Genomic DNA, 23,536 nt, shown 5'->3' on the forward strand with positions numbered 1-23,536 from the left:
TTTTCTCCCACTTTTAACGGCACACTTTATGGAGGTGCTACCATATGGCCTCTCATATGTCGAAAACATTTTTTGCACCTCATTCTCAATCTCTCTTCCTCTCTCTCCGTTTCTCTCCCTCCTCATTTCTCTTTCTCCATCTTGCTCACATTTTCTCTCTCTCTCTCTCTCTCTCTCTCTCTCTGTCCATCTCTCTTCACTTTCTCTCGCTCTCTTGCTCTCTTTCATATTTCTGGAGCTTGCAGAGGCAGTGTTTGAAAAGTGTGCGTTGTGAATACAAATGTGGTAAATAGTGTATATTCCCATTGATTAAAACTACAATGCATTCGGAAAGTATTCAGACCCCTTCACTTTTCCACATTCTGTCACGTTACAGCCTTATTCTAAAATGTATTTAAAAAATAAATTATCCTCATCAATCTACACACAATATCCCATAATGACAAAGAAAAAACACGTTTTTAGAAATGTTTGCTAATTTATATATATATAAAAAACTGAAATATTATCCATTTACATAACTATTCAGACCCTTTACTCAGTACTTTGATGAAGCATCTTTGGCAGCGATTACAACCTTGAGTCTTCTTGGGTATGACGCTACAAGCTTGGCACACCTGTATTTGGGGAGTTTCTCCCATTCTTCTCTACAGATCCTCTCAAGCTCTGTCAAGTTGGATGGGGAGCATCGCTGCACAGCTATTTTCAGGTACCTCCAGAGATGTTCGATCGGGTTCAAGTCCGGGCTCTGGCTGGGCCACTCAAGAACATTCCGAGACTTGTCCCGAAGTCACTCCTGCATTTTCTTGGCTGTGTGCTTAGAGCCATTGTCCTGTTGGAAGGTGAACCTTCACCCTAGTCTGAGGTCCTGAGCGCTCTGGAGCAGATTTTCATCAAGGATCTCTGTGCTCCGTTCATCTTTCCCTCAATCCTGACTAGTCTCCTAGTCCCTGCATGTTGCGTTTATATTATTTGTGTTCAGTATAAGAGCATCGTGTCTGCTAAATGAACAAAACAATGCTATGCCATTGAACAGCCACAGCCTTATTCAAGCAAGAACAACTTCTGAGGTTACTGATTTTTTGAAGATTGTGTTCCACAATATAATAACCAGTTGATATTATGGTTTAAATAAATTCATCTTAAATTGGACTTGTTTTTTTATTGACTGAATATTTATGGGGCAACTGAGCAATTAGGATTTGTTATCTGTAATGGTTATGATAAATTAGGAATTGTTATCTGTAATGGTTATGATAAATTAGGAATTGTTGCGCACTGTTGGCATATAGATAAATGTGCACATATTTCTCCGGTGAACAGTCAAAACATGTTAAATGCCCTTTGTGCCATTTGGGATGGACCTTTGTTGTGTTCTTCCCGTCCTGAGTGAGGCTCATTAGTGATTCTGCCAAGGCAGCGATGGAAGGGCGGTGTTGAAGGGCAGTGCAACTGATCTGCCTGCTTTTCTCTCGCTTGACTAGTCCAACAACCTATTACCTGGATCTAATGATCTCATTACACCAGCTATCAGGATGAGAAGGGTAACCAGAACCTGCACCCGGTCAACTGATACCCCTCTGAGACAGGGAAACAGATGACAGCTGGGACTGACCCCAAATACCTTAAATTGCTCTTTTGTGCTCCACCACACACAGGTCAGATCAGCCTGGAGGGGGGTTGGGAGGGTCAATCGTACACCTGCCTTGATGATAAGTCACCCTCAAACTCACACATGACACACACAAACACGGACACACACTGCTTGGGTCCATTGGGCTGTTGGGTTTTGCAGCATCATCTGTGTACACAGCCCACTCCTAATGAGGACTGCTTTGATGACTCATTCACTATTGTGGAAGGCTAGTAAACAGACAGCACAGACAGCACCACAGACAGCACATACAGCCACCAGGCCTTAGGGGATGCTCTGCCCCATGATGTCCCAGAGCAGGCAGCACAGAGACAGAGCACCAGTCATCCAGCACACAGCAGCAGCCAGCTGGCCACGCCCACCAGCCAAGAGAGGAATCAGCAGACTGACAGACAGTAGAAGCTTTGAACGTGGAGGGAAACTCAACTAGCCACAGGAAGCAACTTACAGCTAACACTAACCGTCTCAATCCCAATAACAGGGTTTTAGCTGAAGCAGAGCTTTCATTCACTTGACTTTGATCAGTGAAATAACACTAATGATAACAACAGCTCTGTCACAGGCGGAGTGGCCGAGTGGAGGAGATTGATGCTACACTATTTCTTATTCATAGACACAATGCTTGAATTTCACTGCCTGACGAGTACGTGTTCAGCTGGCTCCCGTCTAATCTCGTCCGGTTTGAGTCAGTTGGTCTTTGGAGAGCGCCTGTTTGAACATGGCATTCTGAGGCACGGCTTACTGAATCCCAATTATTACTGATGAATTATTTACTAACTCAAGCTCAGGGAGAACGCTCAAAGTTCACCAAATGTGGACGCTCCTGTAAGCCAGTACACTGCAATACACAAGCAGGTAATTCTAGATCTTTTAGGGTAGACTAGAGGGAAAATATGTTGTCGTGCTCCCAGTAAACAAATGTTCACAAATCCACTGTTGTGAGTTTAAAGGATGTTTAATGTACCTTCTAAGGCCGTGCTATACCTGCCTCCCCATCTGAAACATGAAAACATACAGTCTCCTCCTGTTGTGAAATATGCAGACTATAAATACAGAACCCTTCACTTTTCATTTCGAACAAAACAGCTTTCCCACCTGGCAAAAAGTGGTTGAATCAACAGTGTTTCCACGTCATTTCAACCAAAACATGATATGTGATTCTTTTCACCCAACTTTGAATCTAAATCCAAAGACATGGTGAAATGTTTTGTTGATTTCATGTTGAATTGACATTTTGACATTGAATTGACACAACTCAACGAGATGTAAATGAAAACTAGACGGATGTTTGTTTGTTTGTTGAACGGATGTTTGTGCCCAGCGGGTTACTTCTTTACAGAACCATCACTCTCAGGCGCCATCATACTATGGGATGAGAACGTGTTGACGAACGTCAGCTGTTCATCTTCCTTTAACAAATGAGTTTGAGCAGCAGAGAAATATTGTGTCTGGGCTCTGGGTGAAGCCAAGCCAGGGACACAGAGAGCCCTGATAGAGCTGTGAGTTTGAGCAGCAGAGAGATAATGTGTATGGACTCTGGGTGAAGCCAAGCCAGGGACACAGAGAGCCCTGATAGAGCTGTGGGTTTGAGCAGCAGAGAGATAATGTGTATGGACTCTGGGTGAAGCCAAGCCAGGGACTCAGAGAGCCCTGATAGAGCTGTGAGTTTGAGCAGCAGAGAGATAATGTGTCTGGGCTGGGTGTTGCTGAAGCCAAGCCAGGGACACAGAGAGCGTTGATAGAGCTGTGCGGAGATTGATGATGAAATAGCACATTTGGATAAACAATGTCTGGTCAGTTTCACATCACACAGGGAACCAGAAAGACACACTGTGCCAGTTTGAGGCTGTGCTGCGCAGAGCACATCCGAGCTGAACAAAGCTTAGCTGGGCTGAGTTGAGCAGCTGAAAAACCCAGCTCTCATCAGAGTGTAAAGGAAAGATCTACACTCACAAAAACCAAACCAGGCTGAAAGACAGCGACAACGCTCTCCAAGAGCATCAGAACAACAGACATCCACACGATGCAACAGGCGTAGAAAAATGACATTTGGATATGCAACAAAATGATTTGGAGAGATTCAGAGAACAGATACACACTCCCCCCATGTGAACACCTCCCTGGTGAGATCAGCCAAGGGTCCTGGAAATAAACACCAGAGAACAGCTGTGGCTTACTATGCTACATTTGATAGCAATCTGAATAAACACAGAGCCAGCCTTGAAAGACATTCTACATGGAATGACTTCCAAAAGAGATAGTGAGACTGGACTCAAATGTGATTACGCATTCAGTGCTGTTGCCTTTAGGTGCAGAATTGAGGCTTCACAATCACATTTGTCCCTCTGACTGTATCTTTCCTCTAAACATAGCCTGGATGTGTCTGTAGCTTCACTGTGAGAGCCAGAGGGCATCTCTACAGCTCGTCTGCCTCTGTGTAAAGCAGGAGGCGGCTCTTTCTCTCCCAGAGCTCAGAGCACAGCCTTGTTCATAGCCATGCTCTACTTTCACAGTCTGTTGAATGGAGAGCAGCACTGCAACACCATATAACTGTGGCTAATAATTCAAACTGAGAACATAAAAACAATAGATAGCTCCAGTCTCTGTGGCAGCAGTCTCTGTGGCAGCAGTCTCTGTGGCAGCAGTCTCTGTGGCAGCAGTCTCTGTGGCAGCAGTCTCTATGGCAGCAGTCTCTGTGGCAGCAGTCTCTGTGGCAGCAGTCTCTATGGCAGCAGTCTCTATGGCACTTCTGTTTTTAGTTTAGAAGCTCAATCACATCAGATCTTTCCACATCAGATCTTTTCAGAGCTGATCTGATTGGTCAAATGACCACTTAGTGAAGAAAATATCAGAATTGGTCTGCCTGTGTAAACACAACCTAAGCGAACTGAGAAACACCTGAAGGGGAAAGGGCTCACATAATGTGTTTCTCAGTTCACTTATTGTAGGTTGCGTTTACACAGGTAGACCAATTATTTTTCACTAAGTGGTCTTTTGAACAATCACTGTTGATCAAAGTGCAGAAGCTACAGAAATGAGTGATCAATAACGCCACAGAATCAAGAATCGGCTTTCTATCTCGCAACAAAGCCTCCTTCATTCACGCCGCCAAACTTACCCTAGTAAAACTGACTATCCTACCGATCCTCGACTTCGGCGATGTCATCTACAAAATAGCTTCCAATACTCTACTCGGCAAACTAGATGCAGTTTATCATAGTGCCATCCGTTTTGTTACTAAAACACCTTATACCACCCACCACTGCGACCTGTATGCTCTAGTCGGCTGGTCCTCGCTACATATTCGTCGCCAGACTCACTGGCTCCAGGTCATCTATAAGTCCATGCTAGGTAAAGCTCCGCCTTATCTCAGTTCACTGGTCACGATAACAACACCCACCCGTAGCACGCGCTCCAGCAGGTAAATCTCACTGATCATCCCAAAAGCCAACACCTCATTTGGCCGCCTTTCCTTCCAGTTCTCTGCTGCCTGTGACTGGAACGAATTGCAAAAATCGCTGAAGTTGGAGACTTTTATTTCCCTCACCAACTTTAAACATCTGCTATCTGAGCAGCTAACCGATCGCTGCAGCTGTACATAGTCCATCTGTAAATAGCCCACCCAATTTACCTACCTCATCCCCTTACTGTTTTTATTTATTTACTTTTATGCTCTTTTGCACACCAGTATCTCTACTTGCACATGATCATCTGATGATTTATCACTCCAGTGTTAATCTGCTAAATTGTAAATATTCGATCCTATGGCCTATTTATTGCCTACCTCCTCATGCCTTTTGCACACAATGTATATAGACTCATTTTCCCCCCCTACTGTGTTATTGACTTGTATTGTTTACTCCATGTGTAACTCTGTGTTGTTGTCTGTTCACACTGCTATGCTTTATCTTGACCAGGTCGCAGTTGTAAATGAGAAATTGTTCTCAACTAGCCTACCTGGTTAAATAAAGGTGAAATAAAAAAATAAAAAACAGCTCCACCACTTCCGTTCCTACAGGTCCTGGCCTGTGGTGATAATGCTTCTGGCTTCAGTCACATCTATACTGCTCCCCACGTCCACCCTTTTTAATACCACTTGCTTGTCTTCCCCTCTGATTCCAACCATCTAAATGAAGCTGCTGTGGGGACTGGGGAGTGTGTCAATAACACCACAGCTCTACCACTTCCCTTCTCACACCTCACACCTCCAATCCCTTTTTCCACTTGTGTTGTTTGGAGGGGATCGTCCCTGAAGATGCCACTAATTGAGATGTGACTTAGTGTTAATAATTGAAAACCCCATGAGAAGGTACTGACAAAACAGGCCTTGGTGCTTTGCTACCCTGATGGCAATAGAGGCACAGTACTCCCTGTATCTATTGTGAAAAGGTAAAACTGGTCTTGGGGTAATTCATATTATTCTGTAGGTAAATCTGTGACACTCCATTTAGTATGATATATTACGGTATGTTTGGTTACATAATGATTGGAATAGTGGTTGTACAATATCATATGAATTATAGGACGTATAGTATCATGTATCTTACTCGGTTGTACACTAGCATACGAATTGGATGATGGTCCTTATCTTGGTGGTGTAACGATGGTCCTCCTCCTCTTCAACCGAAAAGGAGGAGTAGTGATGGAACCAAGGCGCAGCGGGTTGTGAACACATAATTTATTTAAAGAAAACACGAAAACACGAACTTGCCTATAAACTAACAAAACAACAAACGGTGTAGACAGACCTGGACGACGAACTCACATAAACACGAAGAACGCACGAACAGGGAAAAATAGACTACACAAAATGACGATGTACAAAACAAACCGAACAGTCCCGTATGGTGCGACAAACACTGACACAGGAGACAACCACCCACAACAAACACTGTGAAACAACCTACCTAAATATGACTCTCAATTAGAGGAACGCCAAACACCTGCCTCTAATTAAGAGCCATATCAGGCAACCCATAAACCAACATAGAAACAGAAAACATAGAATGCCCACCCAAACTCACGTCCTGACCAACTAACACATACAACAAACTAACATAAATAGGTCAGGAACGTGACAGGTGGATGTATAGTATTATACGTCGTTCTCTGAGACCAGGTTGCTTATTGCGCAGTAACAACAAAGGAGAATTATGGGGAGAATTTACATTGCCGTTTACGGAAACTAAAAGTTAGGATAATTTGTGAAATGGGTTAAATTTAGAATACGGGTTAGTTGAAATGCTACAGTTGTCACCGATGAGACTCGAACACGTAACTTTTGGTTTGCTAGAAGGTCGGAATTACGCATACCCATCCTCCCCGACCAACCTCCCTACTATGGGCAACTTTGAAGGGGGTGGGGCCACCTTCCGAGCAAAACATTTTAGTTGTCACGACCTTCGTCTAGGTGGAAATGACCGGACCAAGGTGCAGCGTGGTGAGCGTACATTTTCCTTCATTTATGTAAATGTCGCCAACAAAACAAGAAACAAAGAAATGACCGTGAAGCTTACTAGGGCTATAGTGCCACTAACAAAAGATAACTACCCACAAAATACAAAGGAAAAAAGGCTTTCTAAGTATGATTCCCAATCAGAGACAACGATAGACAGCTGTCCCTGATTGAGAACCATTCCCGGCCAAAACATGGAAATATAACACATAGAATGCCCACCCTAATCACACCCTGGCCTATCCAAAATAGAGACTAAAACGCTCTCTATGGCCAGGGCATGACAGTAGTGGCCTACTTCTTGACAGCAGAGAGAAAAAATTGAAGTTTTGGAGTTCATTTCCTGTAATTCCACACAGTTTGTCATGGGGCATAGAGAAAATACTGCAGTGTTAAAGCAAGTTTGCTGCAAAGCTAAACATTTTAACATGGGGCAGAGAAAATATTTCAAAATTGTATAATTCATTTCATGCAATTCTACTCACATTACCATGGGACGGAGAGAAAAATTTGCAGTTTTAATAGGCCATTTCCTGTAATTCTGCACATTGTGCCATAGGGTGGAGAGAAATGTTTGCAATTTTATAACAAAAATTCATGCAATTCTTGTCACATGGGATGACGCTGAAGGGACGAAGCAGGTACGGGGAGTCAAACATTTAATATGGAACGGACATGGAACGAGACAGGAATAGCGTCAGCACAAGGGTAACAAAGACAAAAAACAATTAATGTAGCAGCGGGGAACAAAGCAAGGGAACTGACAAATATAGAGGAGGAAATAAACCGATGAGTGAGTCCAGGTGAGTCCAATATCGCTAGTGCGTGTGACGAGGGAAGGCAGGTGTGCTCAGTGGATGGAAGGTGTACGTGATGCAGGGCAACCTGGCGCCCTCAAGCGCCAGGGGGGGAAGAGCGGGAGCAGATGTAACAGTATACCCCCCTCTTGGGGCACCACCCGGCGTCCCACCCTGGCGAACCGGCCGAGACATGGGCGCTGGGCAAGCCAGTTGGGGCATGGGAGCCCAACGAACCGGCAGAGCGTGAGAGCCTGGCGAGCCGGCTGAGGCATGGGAGCCCAACGAACCGGCAGAGCGTGAGAGCCTGGCGAGCCGGCTGAGGCATGGGAGCCCAACGAACCGGCAGAGCGTGAGAGCCTGGCGAGCCGGCTGAGGCATGGGAGCCCAACGAACCGGCAGAGCGTGAGAGCCTGGCGAGCCGGCTGAGGCATGGGAGCCCAACGAACCGGCAGAGCGTGAGAGCCTGGCGAGCCGGCTGAGGCATGGAAGCCCAACGAACCGTCAGAGCGTGAGAGCCTGGCGAGCCGGCTGAGGCATGGGAGCCCAACGAACCGGCAGGAGCGTGAGAGCCTGGCGAGCCGGCTGAGGCATGGAAGCCACACAATCCGACTGAGGCAAGACGCCTGTCGATCCTGCTGCAGCGAGGGAGCCCGATGATCTGGTGGAGAGTGACGTGGGTTGGGAAGCCGCCGAGCCAACCGAGGCAAGGAAACCTCTCGAGCCAGCCAGGGCGTGAAAGCCCGACGGGCTAGTTTAGGCACTCCCTAAGACCCCTTTCGGCCTTTTTTAGGAAATAGATCCGCGTTGGCCGCCAGTTGCCCATCCCTGGTCTAAAGTAACTAGACTAGACCATTAGTAGGGGTTATATGTCTTGAAGGTGCTCAGAAATACGTAAAATATGTTTCGTTTGGCTCTGAGGACAGGCTGTATCAGTGTATGATTGCAATGTCGTCATCAACATTGTCATTATGAATCATCAGTCATGAGTCATAGGATTCTGTATACTGGATAGAGATTCTGCTCAAGGCCAGGGTATCATCAGCAGATACATGCACAAACACACACACACACACCCGAACGCACACACCAACAACACAAGTGCACACACACTGAATATGTGCACCCACTCAGAGTGCTACAGTGATCACACAGCCTCCCAATCAAATGATCTATTCAATTTACATACAGATGAGATGAACATTTGAATACCAGCCTCTTCCTTTCCCCGTAATAAATGCAGATTGAAAGCGGTTGATTTAATCTAAACATCCCCCAAACACCTGCTTATCTATGGGTATGTTTTTTTGTTGGAATGGAATGACAGGAATATAAAATATTCCCATTGAATTGATTAATGAGGTACTGTATTGAGAAATGACAAATCCGATCTACAGGTAACTGCCAAAATAAAGGAAACACTTGAGTAAATGAGGGATACAAAGTATATTGAAAGCAGCTGCTTCCACACAGGTGTGGTTCCTAAGTGAATTAAGAAATGAAGATCCCATCATGCTTAGGGTCATGCATAAAAACGCACAGTTGCCCACTATTTTGGCTACCATGGGTAGAAGAAAAGATCTCAGTGACTTTGAAAGAGGGGTCTCAAATGTGCATTGTGGGTTTAAAGGGTGTGTGTGTGTCACTGGAGGTAGGTGGCACTTTAATTGGAGAGGACTGGCACGTGGTAATGGCTGGAGATTAATAAGTGGAAAGGTATCAACAACATCAAAAACATGGTTTCCATTCACTCCTTTCCAGCCATTATTATGAGCCGTCCTCCCCTCAGCAGCCTCCACTGGTGTGTGTGTCTCAGTCACCAGATCTCAACCCAACTGAACACTTATAGGAGACAGCATTTTCCACCTCCATCAACAAAACACCAAATGATGGAATTTCTTATGGAACAATGGTGTCCCATCCCTCCAGTAGAGTTCAAGACACTTGTAGAATCTATGCCAAGGCTCATTGAAGCTGTTCTGGTGGCTTGTGGTGGCCCAACGCCCTATTAAGACACTATGTTGGGGTTTCTTTTATTTTGGCAGTTACCTGCATTTGCTCACAGCGGTTTCAGCATGGATAGAGAGAAAAGCAGTAAGTCCTCCTACTAAATGATGTCATTTGTTATCCTGCATGTAATTAATTAGCACTCTGGAACCCTGAAGCCTCCCATTTGTCCAGGTCTGAAAAGGCCTTTCTCCATAATTATCATGCTGTTGCTCTGCACAGAGGTGGAGGGCGATCATCCAACCTGAGGAAGGTCTCCGTCTGGCATGTGTGTGGCGTGTTACGTGTATCTTGACTTATCATCAAGTCAACCCCTCTCTCTCTCCAGGCTGATCTGATCTGTGTGTGGTGGCTCACACCAAAGTACAATCAAAGGTCTTTCAGGTCAGTCCAATTTGTCACAATGAATGACAGGATAGTCAAATTCTTTGACAGTTACGTAAAATAATTTGAGTGATGCTTTTGGGTGGTAGCCGTCTCTGTATGTTAGCTTGTTGACAGTGCATGTCTGAAGCTTTGGCATGGCAGCACATACTTGTGTGCATTCCAACATTGAATAAGGTATCTATGTTTCTGGGCCTATAGATGGAGATTGAACATTGAAGGGACATTGGAGGAGAGTACGTCCTCTAAGGGCTGTGGCAACTGTGAGTACCGGTCAGCTCTGATCTGTCTCTCTTAGCTGTGGATGACAATGACGTGATGATGAAGAGGAGGGAGGTTTCTCTCTCACTCACCTGTGGATGACAATGACGTGATGATGAAGAGGAGGGAGGTTTCTCTCTCACTCACCTGTGGATGATGCGTTTGCTGCGGAGGTAGCCCAGCGCCAGGGCGATCTCACAGATGTACAGCTTGACAGTGTTCTCTGAGAAGTGAACATTCTGCTGGAGGTGATAGCGTAGGTCTCCTCCCAGCAACAGGTCCACTACCATGAACATGTCCTCCTCGTCTTGGAATGAGTACCTACAGGAGAGGAGGGGGAGGGAGGAGGGGGAGGGGTGGGAGGTGGTGGAGGGCATGGAGAAGGAAGAGGTGGAGGAGGAGGTTGTGGAGGAGGAGGTTAAAAGGATGTGGAGGAGGAGGAGGTTGTGGGGGAGGAGGAGGGGAAGGGGAGGAGGAGGAGGAGGGGGAGGGAGAGGAGGAGGAGGTTTAAAGGATGTGGAGGAGGAGGAGGAGGAGGTTGTGGAGGAGGAGGACGGGGAGGTGGAGGAGGTTAAAAAGGATGTGGAGGAGGTGAAGTAAGATATGGAAGTTGTGGAGGAGGAGGAGGAGGAGGAGGAGGAGGAGGAGGAGGAGGAGGAGGAGGAGGAGGAGGAGGAGGAGGAGGAGGAGGAGGAGGAGGAGGAGGAGGAGGAGGAGGAGGAGGAGGAGGAGGAGGAGAAAAGAAGAAGAAAATTGTCAGCCTATGACATAGCCTTATATTTATTCAACACAATTACCTTGGTTGCCAATATCCAAGAGGTGAAGGAGTTCTATTCACATTCATTGTGAGGCTTGTAATGAAAGAGGAGAGTGAAAGTATCTCAGTCAACCATCACAAAGGTCTTCAAGGCTCACAGATGGCAAAAGAATATCGCTTATGAAACATACAGTGCCGGCGGGCTTACACCACTCATTATTCTAGGCACAAATTAATTCCCAGAAAAGGCAATTCATTAGTGGCTAGCGATGGAAACACCACTTCAACACACTCCGGTTGGTCCGTTCCATCCAAAGTAAAAGGCCTGTCAGGTGTGTGCAGTCTGAGCCCATCCATCCATCCATCCATCCATCCACCCACCCATCCACCATCCATCTTTCCACCCACCCACACACCAGCACCGAGCCCATTCCACTCCCATTTGAGAAGCCATTACACTATTCTCCATTGATGTTACATGACGGGACTCCCACTGGGATCTGTACTTTCTAATGTGTCTATGGCATTGTAAAATAATTAGAGAGAAAACTATTTCACTCAAGCCTTCTCTTGTTTACCTAGCCTTGAGCATTCCTCCAAGAAAATATACACAGACCAGGCGCAACTTTACAACATTTTATTCCTCACGTGCTTCGTAAACAACAGGTGTGGACTAACATTGAAATGCTTACTTACTTCCAAACAATGCAGAGAGAAAGAAAATAGAGAAATAATAGAAAAGTAAAACATGTAATAATACAAGTAATAATAGATACACAATGTGTAATGATAACTAGGCTATATACAAGGGGTACCAGTACCAAGTCAATTAGTAGTAATAACTAGGCTATATACTACAGGTAGCAGTACCGAGTGTGATGAGACAAAAAAGTTTGTGCACAAAGGGTCAATGTAGATAGTCTGTGTAGCTATTATTGTTAACTATTTAACTAACTATTTAGCAGTCTCATGGCTTTGGGTAGAAGCTGTTCAGGGTCAGAATTTTGACATTACTTATCAGCCTCCGGAGGGGGAAGAGGCACTGTCATCTTGTCGGTGATCAGGCCTACCACTGTCATCTTGTCGGTGATCAGGCCTTCCACTGTCATCTTGTCGGTGATCAGGCCTTCCACTGTCATCTTGTCGGTGATCAGGCCTTCCACTGTTGTGTTGTCGGCAAACTTAATGACGGTATCAGAGTTATGTGTGGTCATGCAGTCGTGGGTGAACAGAGAGTACTGGAGGTGACAAAGCACACACTCCTGAGGTGCCCCTGTTTGAGGGTCAGCGGGACAGATGTGTTGTTGCCTCCCCTCACCCTCACCGCCAATAGGCCGTTTGGTTCTAGAGAAGTTTCCTACCTAAAGGTTCTGAGTTCAGTGCAGTAATTTACTTCAGCAATCCATACATTCTATTGTTACATGTCAAAGAAAGTGAACGGTGTATTTGTGCATCCAAGCCTTCGCTTTCTCCATGAATAAGACCAATCACGGGCTGGCATTCAACTAAACAGTAGTAAGGTTGTCTGCGGACGACCTTCCTCCCCCAAGGCCCCACTTCAATTAAAGGGAGGTGGTGCTTTATCCTGTGAATGAGGATTGATTGAACAGACTCCAGCGTGTCTACATACGACTCAGTTGATGCTGAGGCAACTTGAAGCATAATTGACTTTAGGGCCGTAGAGGGTATCTGTGAACCCCCTAGCCAACCCTTAGTGCAGGATGGAAGGGGGCTTGTTGCAGTTGAAGGACAACATGTCAATGACTTCAGAACCAGAGAGGGTATCTGTAAAAAATAAAACTTCCCACCCTAATTGATTTGATTTAAGTGCAGCACGGAGGGGGGTTTGCTTCCTTCTGAGAAAAGTCACGTCCCTGTCCTCTCCACAGAGGCTCAGGTAGAATGACTTTGTCGGTGTCTGGTCTGTCACAGTTTTGTATAGACATTACAGAGCTGCAGATGGGCTGTCTGACATCATTCCCTCAGGGGGCACTGCTATAGTGTATTTCTACTCTAAGATGCATAGATTTTTGAAAGAAAGGCTCTGTGATTTTTCAGCGAAGCCTTGTGCCTTGTGGGGAAGGAAGGGGTGTAAATTCAGCAGAGAGCATCAGAAAAATCTGCACAATAGAGCATATTAATGGCCTCCTCTCCTGACAAACATATTTTTAGAAGCGAGAAAAGGAAAGAAGGTGCCGCCCACTAATCAGTGTATGATGCGTCTGAATGGCCATGAGAGTCCTGTTCCCCATATATCACACAGACAGACAGAGGACAATAAGTTAGGCCCAAAGACGACAGTGTCACAGTGGGGGTGGGGCCTCTGCAAATCTGCACTTTAAAACTTCAAGAGATCCATTGTGAGATGTAGAAGTACCTCTGAAGAGACAGTCTAGTATTTTGGGGAGCTATGGGATAGTTTGACTGAGCCACCGAGGGAAGCCGAAGCACCTGAGATGAGATCAAACACATGTAACATCACATTAACATCACATCTACTCTCTCTCACCGACAGCTTGTCATACGACTCCACGGATCTTCCCATGGGTGACTGTAGGCAAGAGTGGACTAGTTCAACATGTTGCACAAAGGTCTGAGAATGCTCCTGTCCTGCTAAAGATTACAAAGAAACAAAGCCATGTGGCAGAATAATCACATGGATGTCTTCTTGTCAATGTTTCAAATTACCCGCAGAGAAGCAGACTATGATGGAACCACAGAAGTGATTGCCACACATTCTGAGGACTTACATCTCTTTGAAATGACTAAGATGTGTTTATAAGGAGCTGCCAGTCAGATCTAAGAAACTCACTCTGTAGTGCTGTGCAGTGCTTCCTCTCTCTCTCTCTCTCTCTCTCTCTCTCTCTCTCTCTCTCTCTCTCTCTCTCTCTCTCTAGCTCTCTCATCCCTCTCTAAGAGGTAAATACTTCCTGTCTCAGCAAAGTCTGCTGAAGTGAGAGAGTCTGGTAGCTGTCACAAGAACTTACCCAAGGAGAGGGAAATTATTTGCCCCGTTCTTTTCAGCAGGAGAAATAGCTGGTTATTTTCCTTATGTGGGAGAAAAGTTTTTTCTTTCATAGTGACGTGACCCAGCCAGCCTCCCCACCTAGAGCCAGTCAGAATATTCATGAATGAACGGGTTGGTTTAGCTGTAGCAGCTTGTAGCAGGAAGGAGGGCAGTTCCTACAGGGAATCGATAGTGAACACAGAGTACTTACTAGTCGAAATTCTGCTTCTTATGCTTCACTGATGGATTCTTCTTCTTGCTCCCACAGCCCACTACATCAAAATGGGACGGTCATGAAACCTGAGCAGTATAGGCTCTGATGAGAGGGGTTATTCTGTCCTCTAAGCAAACACATGCTGTAAGTTCATGATAACTACCTTTCACTCTTGAACACATACGCACGCACGCACGCACGCACGCACGCACACACACACACACACACACACCTAACAATCACTATCTCAAGCCCTAGCTGTCTGTGATTACTTAACAGTGTCAGGGTTATATGAACCTGTTAACTCAGTAAAACACATCTCTATCCCAATTAGACTGAAATAGTCTGGGCTCATCTAAGATGTGGTAATGGCATTTTGCTTCAGGGTCATTCACTAACGATCAACAAGTTGGAGAAAAACGAATTCTGCCCCCGGGTCTCACACCATGCATGCCACATTTCTACAGTTGGGTATGTGATGATTGCTTATTGTCATTTATTGAGGCCAAAATGGCAGAAGGCCATTGCAGAAACGAATGAAAATAATTACATACAGAACAAGAGAAAGAGAGAGAGAGAGAGAGAGAGAGAGAGAGAGAGAGAGAGAGAGAGAGAGAGAGAGAGAGAGACAGAGAGAGAGACAGAGAGAGAGACAGAGAGAGACAGAGAGAGACAGAGAGAGACAGAGAGAGACAGAGAGAGACAGAGAGAGACAGAGAGAGACAGAGAGCCAATTGGTAAATTACATTGAAATGTTTCCATTAGAGTTCTAATACGTGAAGCAACCCTTTTGTTATTTTGAAAAGGGGGAAAAACAGGATCATTTTTTAATGTAATTTGGTTTCCCCATCAGGCACTCACTGCCACCTATCTTCAACCAGCCTGGGATTCTGATTTGTTTTCTTGGCATGGACGCTCCCTTCCCAGGTCAGTTCATTCTGCCTCACATGCAGTTCGATGTAACCAGAAAATGCCCTTCAGGCCAATTTAGGACCAGAACATCTCACAGTAAGCTATTTGTGGGGTGGAATCACCTACAGAGAAAAGTAATGGACTTTGGACCAGAGGGTTCTAATTAATGTTTGTCCCGAAAAAGGGGTCTTTGATAACCCATATACAGTAGGTGCAGATGTTGGTTTCTGTATTGAAAAGGTAGCCCATAATGCACAACATGATTTCTGTATTCTGTTACAGGAAATTGATTATAATTGATCTTTAATTGTTTCCCATATGGTGTCTATAATTGCCTCAAATTCAATTAAAATATTCCAACGGCATAACACTGGCTTACAATATAGTGTACATACTATGATAGAAAATATACTTTCACAGAAAATACATGCCTTGAATCAATAACAGAAAGTCTATTAAATGGCTTATAGCTCTGCTCAACTTAAAGTCAACACATAACCACTGTGCTGATTGAAATACCGGAACAACTTCAGGTACAAAATCATCCACTTACACAGTCAGACGCACACACGCACGGCACACCCACACCCACTTACACACAAGCAGAACTAAAGCCTTCTCAGAAGTAGCTGACTAAAGCCTGGCTCTGCAGAACAGATGACTGACAGTTCCCATCAGCCAGAGGCTAATGCTCCCTCAGATGCTGTCGACCGTCAGCCCTTGGGGTGAAATTACACCCCAGCCCGGCCCCATCCCAGCAGCCCCCGCTGAGGAGGCACAAGGTGTGAGGCATCATGGTCACGCCACTGCCTACTGCCTTAACACGCTTCACCTGAACTTCACTGAGTTGCCTCCCCCTCAGCCACACCATCCCAGGTCTGTAACCTTCCACTAACTGAACCTGCCAGAAGTATGACATATCAGTGTCCTGTAACATAATGTGATGTTTGCAGGGAATGTGTGGACAGTGCTGTTATGTAGAGAGGCCAGGCCATGGTGTGCAGTAAAGGGATTCTGGGTCGTATGGTATGCAAGGTACAGCAGATTGTTGACTAGAGAGAACCCACTGGGAAAAAACTGCTTGAATCAACGTTCTTTCCACGTCTTTTCAACCTCAAAATTGAATGTGATTAAGTTGAATCAACGTGGAAAACTGATTGGATTTCATCAACGTCAGGGAATTAACCTAAATCCAATGACATGGTGAAATGTTTTGTTCATTTCAAGTTGAATTCACATTAGTTGACAACTCAATAAAATGTAAATCAACTGATGTCTGTGCCCAGTGGGAAACTACATGTCATGTATGGCAGTAAGACTAATAATAGGCTTGTTAACTGTATGCAGGTGACCTTCCTGGTTAAGTAAAGGACAAAGAGTGGAGAACCGTGGATGGCGCATTAAGGCAACTACAAAATAAGCACGTTGAATAAAAGACGCAAGACACGTCACTACTTCACTGATGCCAATGAACATTCTTGGCTACACACTTCATTCACTTCAACGCGTTGTTCATCTTCATTGTAGATTCAATGAAGGAATTCCTGACTTGTGATGCTCGCCACAGGATGTGCAGTGAGAGAGAGAATTCACCTTCAATAACAACATCTTTTCCATCAGTGTCTCTGCTCCAGACAGTTTCAGTGACTGCAACAGCTCAGGAGTTAATCCAGCGCCGCCAGCTTAATGATAATAACAATATATGCCATTTAGTAGAGACTTTTATCTGAAGTGACTTACAGTCATGTAGGCTTACATTTTTTGGGTGGGCCAGGAATCGAACCTGCGATCTTGGCGTTACAGGCGCCATTCTCTACCAACTGAGCCATACAGGACCAAAAAAAGCCTGTCCGTCTCTGAGTAGGCTACTTCTGTGTCATCCATAGTAAAAATACATGCTGGTCTTGGCAAAGTTTACTGGCTCAAATAGCTGACCAATCAGCCTGTTACCAACCCTTAGTAAACTTTTGGAAAGAATTGTGTTTGACCAGATACAATGCTATTTTACAGTAAACAAATTGACAAAAGACTTTCAGCACACTTATAAGGAAAGACATTCAACAAGCACTTACACTAATGACTGATGATTGGCTGAGCGAAAGTGATGATAAAAAGACTGTGGGGGCTGTTTTGTTAGACTTCAGTGCAGTGGCGACCCGTCATTCAGGGCAGGTGGGGCTTTTGAGCCCAACATTTTTAGCAAAAACATAATAAATAAATAAATAAAACATTGGGGGGGCTTGCCTGTTTTGCATCTTATTTTGGCATTAATACAAGTCACATATAAGTTTGCTAACAATGTAAAAAAAAATATATATCATTGAGTTAATAAAGCTGCATACAAACATGGTCACTTTTTTGTTTTCTTGAGTAAGGCAGCGTCAAAATGCAGGGTGTTTCAGCCTAGCTCAGTGTTTTCTGTGGTGGCTTCTGGGGCAGCCAGCGGAAAATACGGAACGGTGCGTTCTGTCAGTGTTCTGTCACTCATGGGGAAAATACGTCACTGTCTAAGGGAAGGCCTCGAAAATTCGAGCTCCTTGGGTGCTGACACAGAGTTACATTAGAAGTGCCCATCCAAGAAGGTTCAAGGTCATTGACCACAGATGAAATGATGTTAAATCACGTGATATGTACAGCAGCTTTGATTGGACTGATCATGTCAACATCATACTTTCAAAATATTAGCTAGCACGCTAGACAAGCAGTCATCTTCATGAATCAAGTCGACTGGCAAATCCTTTTCAATGCTTGTCATATGAAGGTAAATAACGAAGAGAAATGATTAATAAAACATATCGGTGCTCATCGGCCTTTGGACATACTGTAAACATTAAACAGCAAGTTGGAAATCGCATATTCAACAATGAGTGGTTTGGAAGGAAGTGAGCACAGCACAAGGTGAGTCCAAAGAAATGTATTTTCTTCAGGCTGTTTTAAAGAAATGTATTTTCTTCAGGCTGTTTTAAAGAAATGTATTTTCTTCAGGCTGTTTTAAAGAAATTTATTTTCTTCAGGCTGTTTTAAAGAAATGTAATCATTGAATAATGTAAGAGCTTTCATTGTCTGCTTATATGGCCCCGTTATTTATCCTACAGCTCTGCCTCTTATCCGCTCGTCGTTCCCTTATGCCATAGTTTGTACATCTTAATTGTCAGTAGAAACTACATTTGTTTAAGCAAGTCAGCCATATCAGCTATGTTTTTTTAAAAGTCAGTAAATGAGGCTGAATGAACTGTTTCTCTGCCAGACAAGGTTCCGCTGATAGCCAGACAAGGTTCCGCTGTAGCAGCGGTAAGGTGTTGGGACTCTGCAGTTGGGACAGCTTTATGTAGGACCTAACAGTTTGTGGGCACCGTTTTTCATCGTTATAGTGCAATTAATGTATTGTTTAGTGAGGTGCACAGTACTACATAGAGCCATGACTATGTGGAACTCTATTCCACATCAGGTAACTGTACTGTTTTATCTCCCATAGGGCGACTCACCATTGGCCCTCACCATTAGGGTTTGGCCGGGGTAGGCTGTCGTTGTAAATACCAATTTGTTCTTAACTGACGTGCTTAGTTAAATAAAGGTTAAATAAAAAAAATGGATGCAAGCAGTAGAATCCGATTTAAAAAACATCTTATGGAACAGTGGAGACTGTGAAGAGACACACACACAGGTACAGACATACGCACACTCTAGCACACTTACTCTACACACATCTACATTGTAGTAATGTTATACGATGTACTGTTATATCTTTTGTTTTATGTGTCACGTAAGTGCCTTAATGTGTTTGGACCCCAGGAAGAGTAGCTGCTGCCTTGGCAGGAACTATTGGGGATCCCTAACAAATATAAAAGTGAGTGCTGTGCTGCTGAGTCGGACTCTGTCTGTCTGTCTGTCTGTCTGTCTGTCTGTCTGTCTGTCTGCCTGCCTGTCTGCCTGTCTGTCTGCCTGTCTGTCTGTCTGTCTGTCTGTCTGCCTGCCTGCCTGCCTGTCTGCCTGTCTGTCTGTCTGTCTGTCTGCCTGCCTGCCTGTCTGTCTGTGTCTCTTTCTCTTTCTCTCCCCCTCTCTCTCTCTCTCTCTCTGTCAGTGTCTACTTCTCACCTTGACAGAGCGTGAGGATTGCCAGGTGGGGCCCATAGGGTTCTGGTCAAAAGGAGCACATTATGTAGGGAATAGGGTGCCATTTGGGATGCAAAATGTCTGTAACAGGGCACTGCCAGAAAGGGCTCCCCTTACAAATTGGCTGAAAGTGCCACAAGGGCACATCAATACAGCGCCAGTATCATAGTCTTAGTACTGTCTTGGTGTAGTAGTAATGGTAGACATGGTACTGCTTATTGGAGAGTAGACTTTTATTCATTCTCTGTGGAATAAAATACATGACTACAGGACTACAGACAGGAATAGAGACAAGACTAAAGACAGGACTACAGGACCACAGACAGGACTACAGACATAATGACAGACATGACCACAGACAGGAATACAGGAATACAGGGCTACATTCAGACTGTACCCTGGACCACAGACATGACAACATGACTACAGACATGACTACAGATGGGACTACATGACTACTGACATGACAACAGACAAGACCACAGACAGGACCACAAACAGGACTACATGACCACAGACAGGACCACATGGCTACAAACAGGACTACATGACTACAGACATGACTACAGACGGGACTACATGACTACTGACATGACAACAGACAGGACCACAAACAGGGCTACATGACCACAGACAGGACCACAGACAGGACCACATGGCTACAGACAGGACTACATGACTACATATGGGACTACATGACTACAGACATGACTACAGACATGCCTACAGATGGGACTACAGACATGACTACATGACTACAGACATGACTACAGACAGGAATACATGGCTACATTCAGACTGTACCCAGGACCACAGACAGGACTACATGACCACAGACAGGACCACAGACAGGACTACATGACTACAGACAGGACCACAGACAGGACTATATGACCACAGACAGGACCACAGACAGGACTATATGACCACAGACAGGACCACAGACAGGACTATATGACTACAGACAGGACCATAGACAGGACTACATGACTACAGACAGGACCACAGACAGGACTATAGACAGGACTATATGACCACAGACAGGACCACAGACAGGACTACATGACAACAGATAGGACTACATGACTACATACATGACTACACGACTACAGACATGGCAACAGGCAGGACTACAGACATGACTACAGACAGGACTACCGACATGACTACAGACAGGACGGCAGACAGGACTACATGACTACAGACATGACTACAGACATGAATATATGGCTACATTCAGACTGTACCCTGGACCACAGACAGGACTACATGACTACAGACATGACTACAGATGGGACTACATGACTACTGACATGACAACAGACAAGACCACAGACAGGACCACAAACAGGACTACATGACCACAGACAGGACCACATGGCTACAAACAGGACTACATGACTACAGACATGACTACAGACGGGACTACATGACTACTGACATGACAACAGACAGGACCACAAACAGGGCTACATGACCACAGACAGGACCACAGACAGGACCACATGGCTACAGACAGGACTACATGACTACATATGGGACTACATGACTACAGACATGACTACAGACATGCCTACAGATGGGACTACAGACATGACTACATGACTACAGACATGACTACAGACAGGAATACATGGCTACATTCAGACTGTACCCAGGACCACAGACAGGACTACATGACCACAGACAGGACCACAGACAGGACTACATGACTACAGACAGGACCACAGACAGGACTATATGACCACAGACAGGACCACAGACAGGACCACAGACAGGACTATATGACCACAGACAGGACCACAGACAGGACTATATGACTACAGACAGGACCACAGACAGGACTATATGACTACAGACAGGACCACAGACAGGACTACATGACAACAGACAGGACCATAGACAGGACTACATGACTACAGACAGGACCACAGACAGGACTATAGACAGGACTATATGACCACAGACAGGACTACATGACAACAGATAGGACTACATGACTACATACATGACTACACGACTACAGACATGGCCACAGGCAGGACTACAGACATGACTACAGACAGGACTACCGACATGACTACAGACAGGACGGCAGACAGGACTACATGACTACAGACATGACTACAGACATGAATATATGGCTACATTCAGACTGTACCCTGGACCACAGACAGGACTACATGACTACAGACATGACTACAGACAGGACGACAGACATGACTACAGACATGACTACGGGACTACAGACATGACTACAGACAGGAATACATGGCTACATTCAGACATAGAGTAGACAGGACTACAGACAGGGCTACAGAACTACAGACAAGATTACAGGACTATAGACAGAGTAGACATGACTACATGACTATAGACAGGACTACTGTACCACAGACAGGACTACAGACAGGACTGCAGACAGAGAGTAGACACGGCTACAGGACTACTTTCTCATGCACGCACACACCAGATGGCACATTCATAGATTTCTAATTGCTCTGCCATTCAGGAGACGAGTCTTTGTTGTTGCTATGCTGAGTGGCCGGCATATACAAACACCTCATCTGAGAGCCAGTCACAACTGCAGGGACTGCAGGGAGGGGGGCAGGACAGGAGGAGAGGGGGAAAGGAGGAGAGGGGGAGGCTGGCTGTCGTGTCGCCTGATTGCTCTGCGAGTGCAGCAGGTCATCTCCCACACTATGACATAACCTTGAGCTCTTCACTCAGGACAATCATAACTTGACCAACTGGGCAGCTGAGTTGACCTAAGCACATCTTACAGGGACATCTTCCACCAGCTCGCTCCAAGCGTTTAAAGACCCTGCCAAAAGCATGACCTTCTTCCTGCCTGTTTTTTTATTGGATTTGTTGTCCCACACAGCAAGCATCGTTTGTTTGTCAGACGGCTCCATTCTTCTACTACGCGCCTCACCGCTGAACGTTTCTGCTTATTATCCTTCAAATAGTAATTAAAAGATTCAGTCATAGATAGTGAGTCCCTGCCAGCTGCCGATGCTGCCTGCAATAATGAAGAGATTTCCAGACAGAGGAGAGAGAGAGAGAGAGAGAGAGAGAGAGAGAGAGAGAGAGAGAGAGAGAGAGAGAGAGAGAGAGAGAGAGAGAGAGAGAGAGAGAGAGAGAGAGAGAGAGAGAGAGAGAGAGAGAGAGAGAGAGAGAGAGAGAGAGAGAGAGAGAGAGAGAGAGAGAGAGACATAAAATACCTGGAGTTCAAATTAGGAACTAGTCTAAACTATTTCACATTACTGTTAACAGCAAAATCCCAAATAACCGCATCTGTGTTTTTACAACAGGAAGAGTCCAAAATATCAGAGTCATCTGAAGTAATTACCTCAGCTTGGGAAACTAAGGGAGGAACAATAAAACAATTAAAAAAATAGATTAGCAGCCATTCGAGCCATTGAATGGTTGAATCCCAAACTGGACTACAGGAAGCATGGCAGTTATTTTTCTTCTTTAGCCACACTTGTCAGTCCCTCAGTCCTCCACTCCACTAGCCTCTTCTCTCATCCGAGTCCACACACAGCTAGTTTAGTGGCTGGTCTCAAGTCAGTGCCCTTCCTTTTAGATGCTAACTTCTCCAAGGTGATAAGAGCTGTATCGAGTGTCTTCAGCTCCTTTTTAGGGTGGTGTGGAAAATGTGTGGAAGGAATGGAGCTGTTAAAACATTCAACTGGTCATAAATGTGCAGTGAATGTTTAATAGTGATTCATGGTGATTCATGGTGATTCATAGTGATTCATGGTGATTCATAGTGATTCATGGTGATTCATATTGATTCATAGTGATTCATAGTGATTCATAGTGAGAGATCAACCAACGTAAAGACAAGATGTTTTTTGATGACTAACGTCCATATACCTTTACAATGTACTTACTTCAATAAGCCTACACAAGGCACTACCCACAGGATTTTCAAAGACAAATAGATATAGTCTGAGGTTTTGTTCTACT

At 45.0% G+C, this 23,536-nt stretch overlaps 1 protein-coding gene across 1 annotated transcript in view; it reads right to left on the reverse strand.

Annotated features, from left to right (window-relative positions):
- The window catches only part of LOC129868210 (serine/threonine-protein kinase 32A-like), an 82,284-nt gene that overhangs the window by 45,293 nt on the left and 13,455 nt on the right, over window positions 1–23,536 (reverse strand). Inside the window, exon 5 of the mRNA XM_055941980.1 lies at window positions 10,706–10,879. Coding sequence (XP_055797955.1) covers window positions 10,706–10,879 — 174 coding nt within the window. The remainder of the gene's footprint in view (window positions 1–10,705; window positions 10,880–23,536) is intronic.

This window comes from Salvelinus fontinalis, chromosome 13 (assembly GCF_029448725.1).
Source record: "Salvelinus fontinalis isolate EN_2023a chromosome 13, ASM2944872v1, whole genome shotgun sequence".
Classification (NCBI taxonomy): domain Eukaryota; kingdom Metazoa; phylum Chordata; class Actinopteri; order Salmoniformes; family Salmonidae; genus Salvelinus; species Salvelinus fontinalis.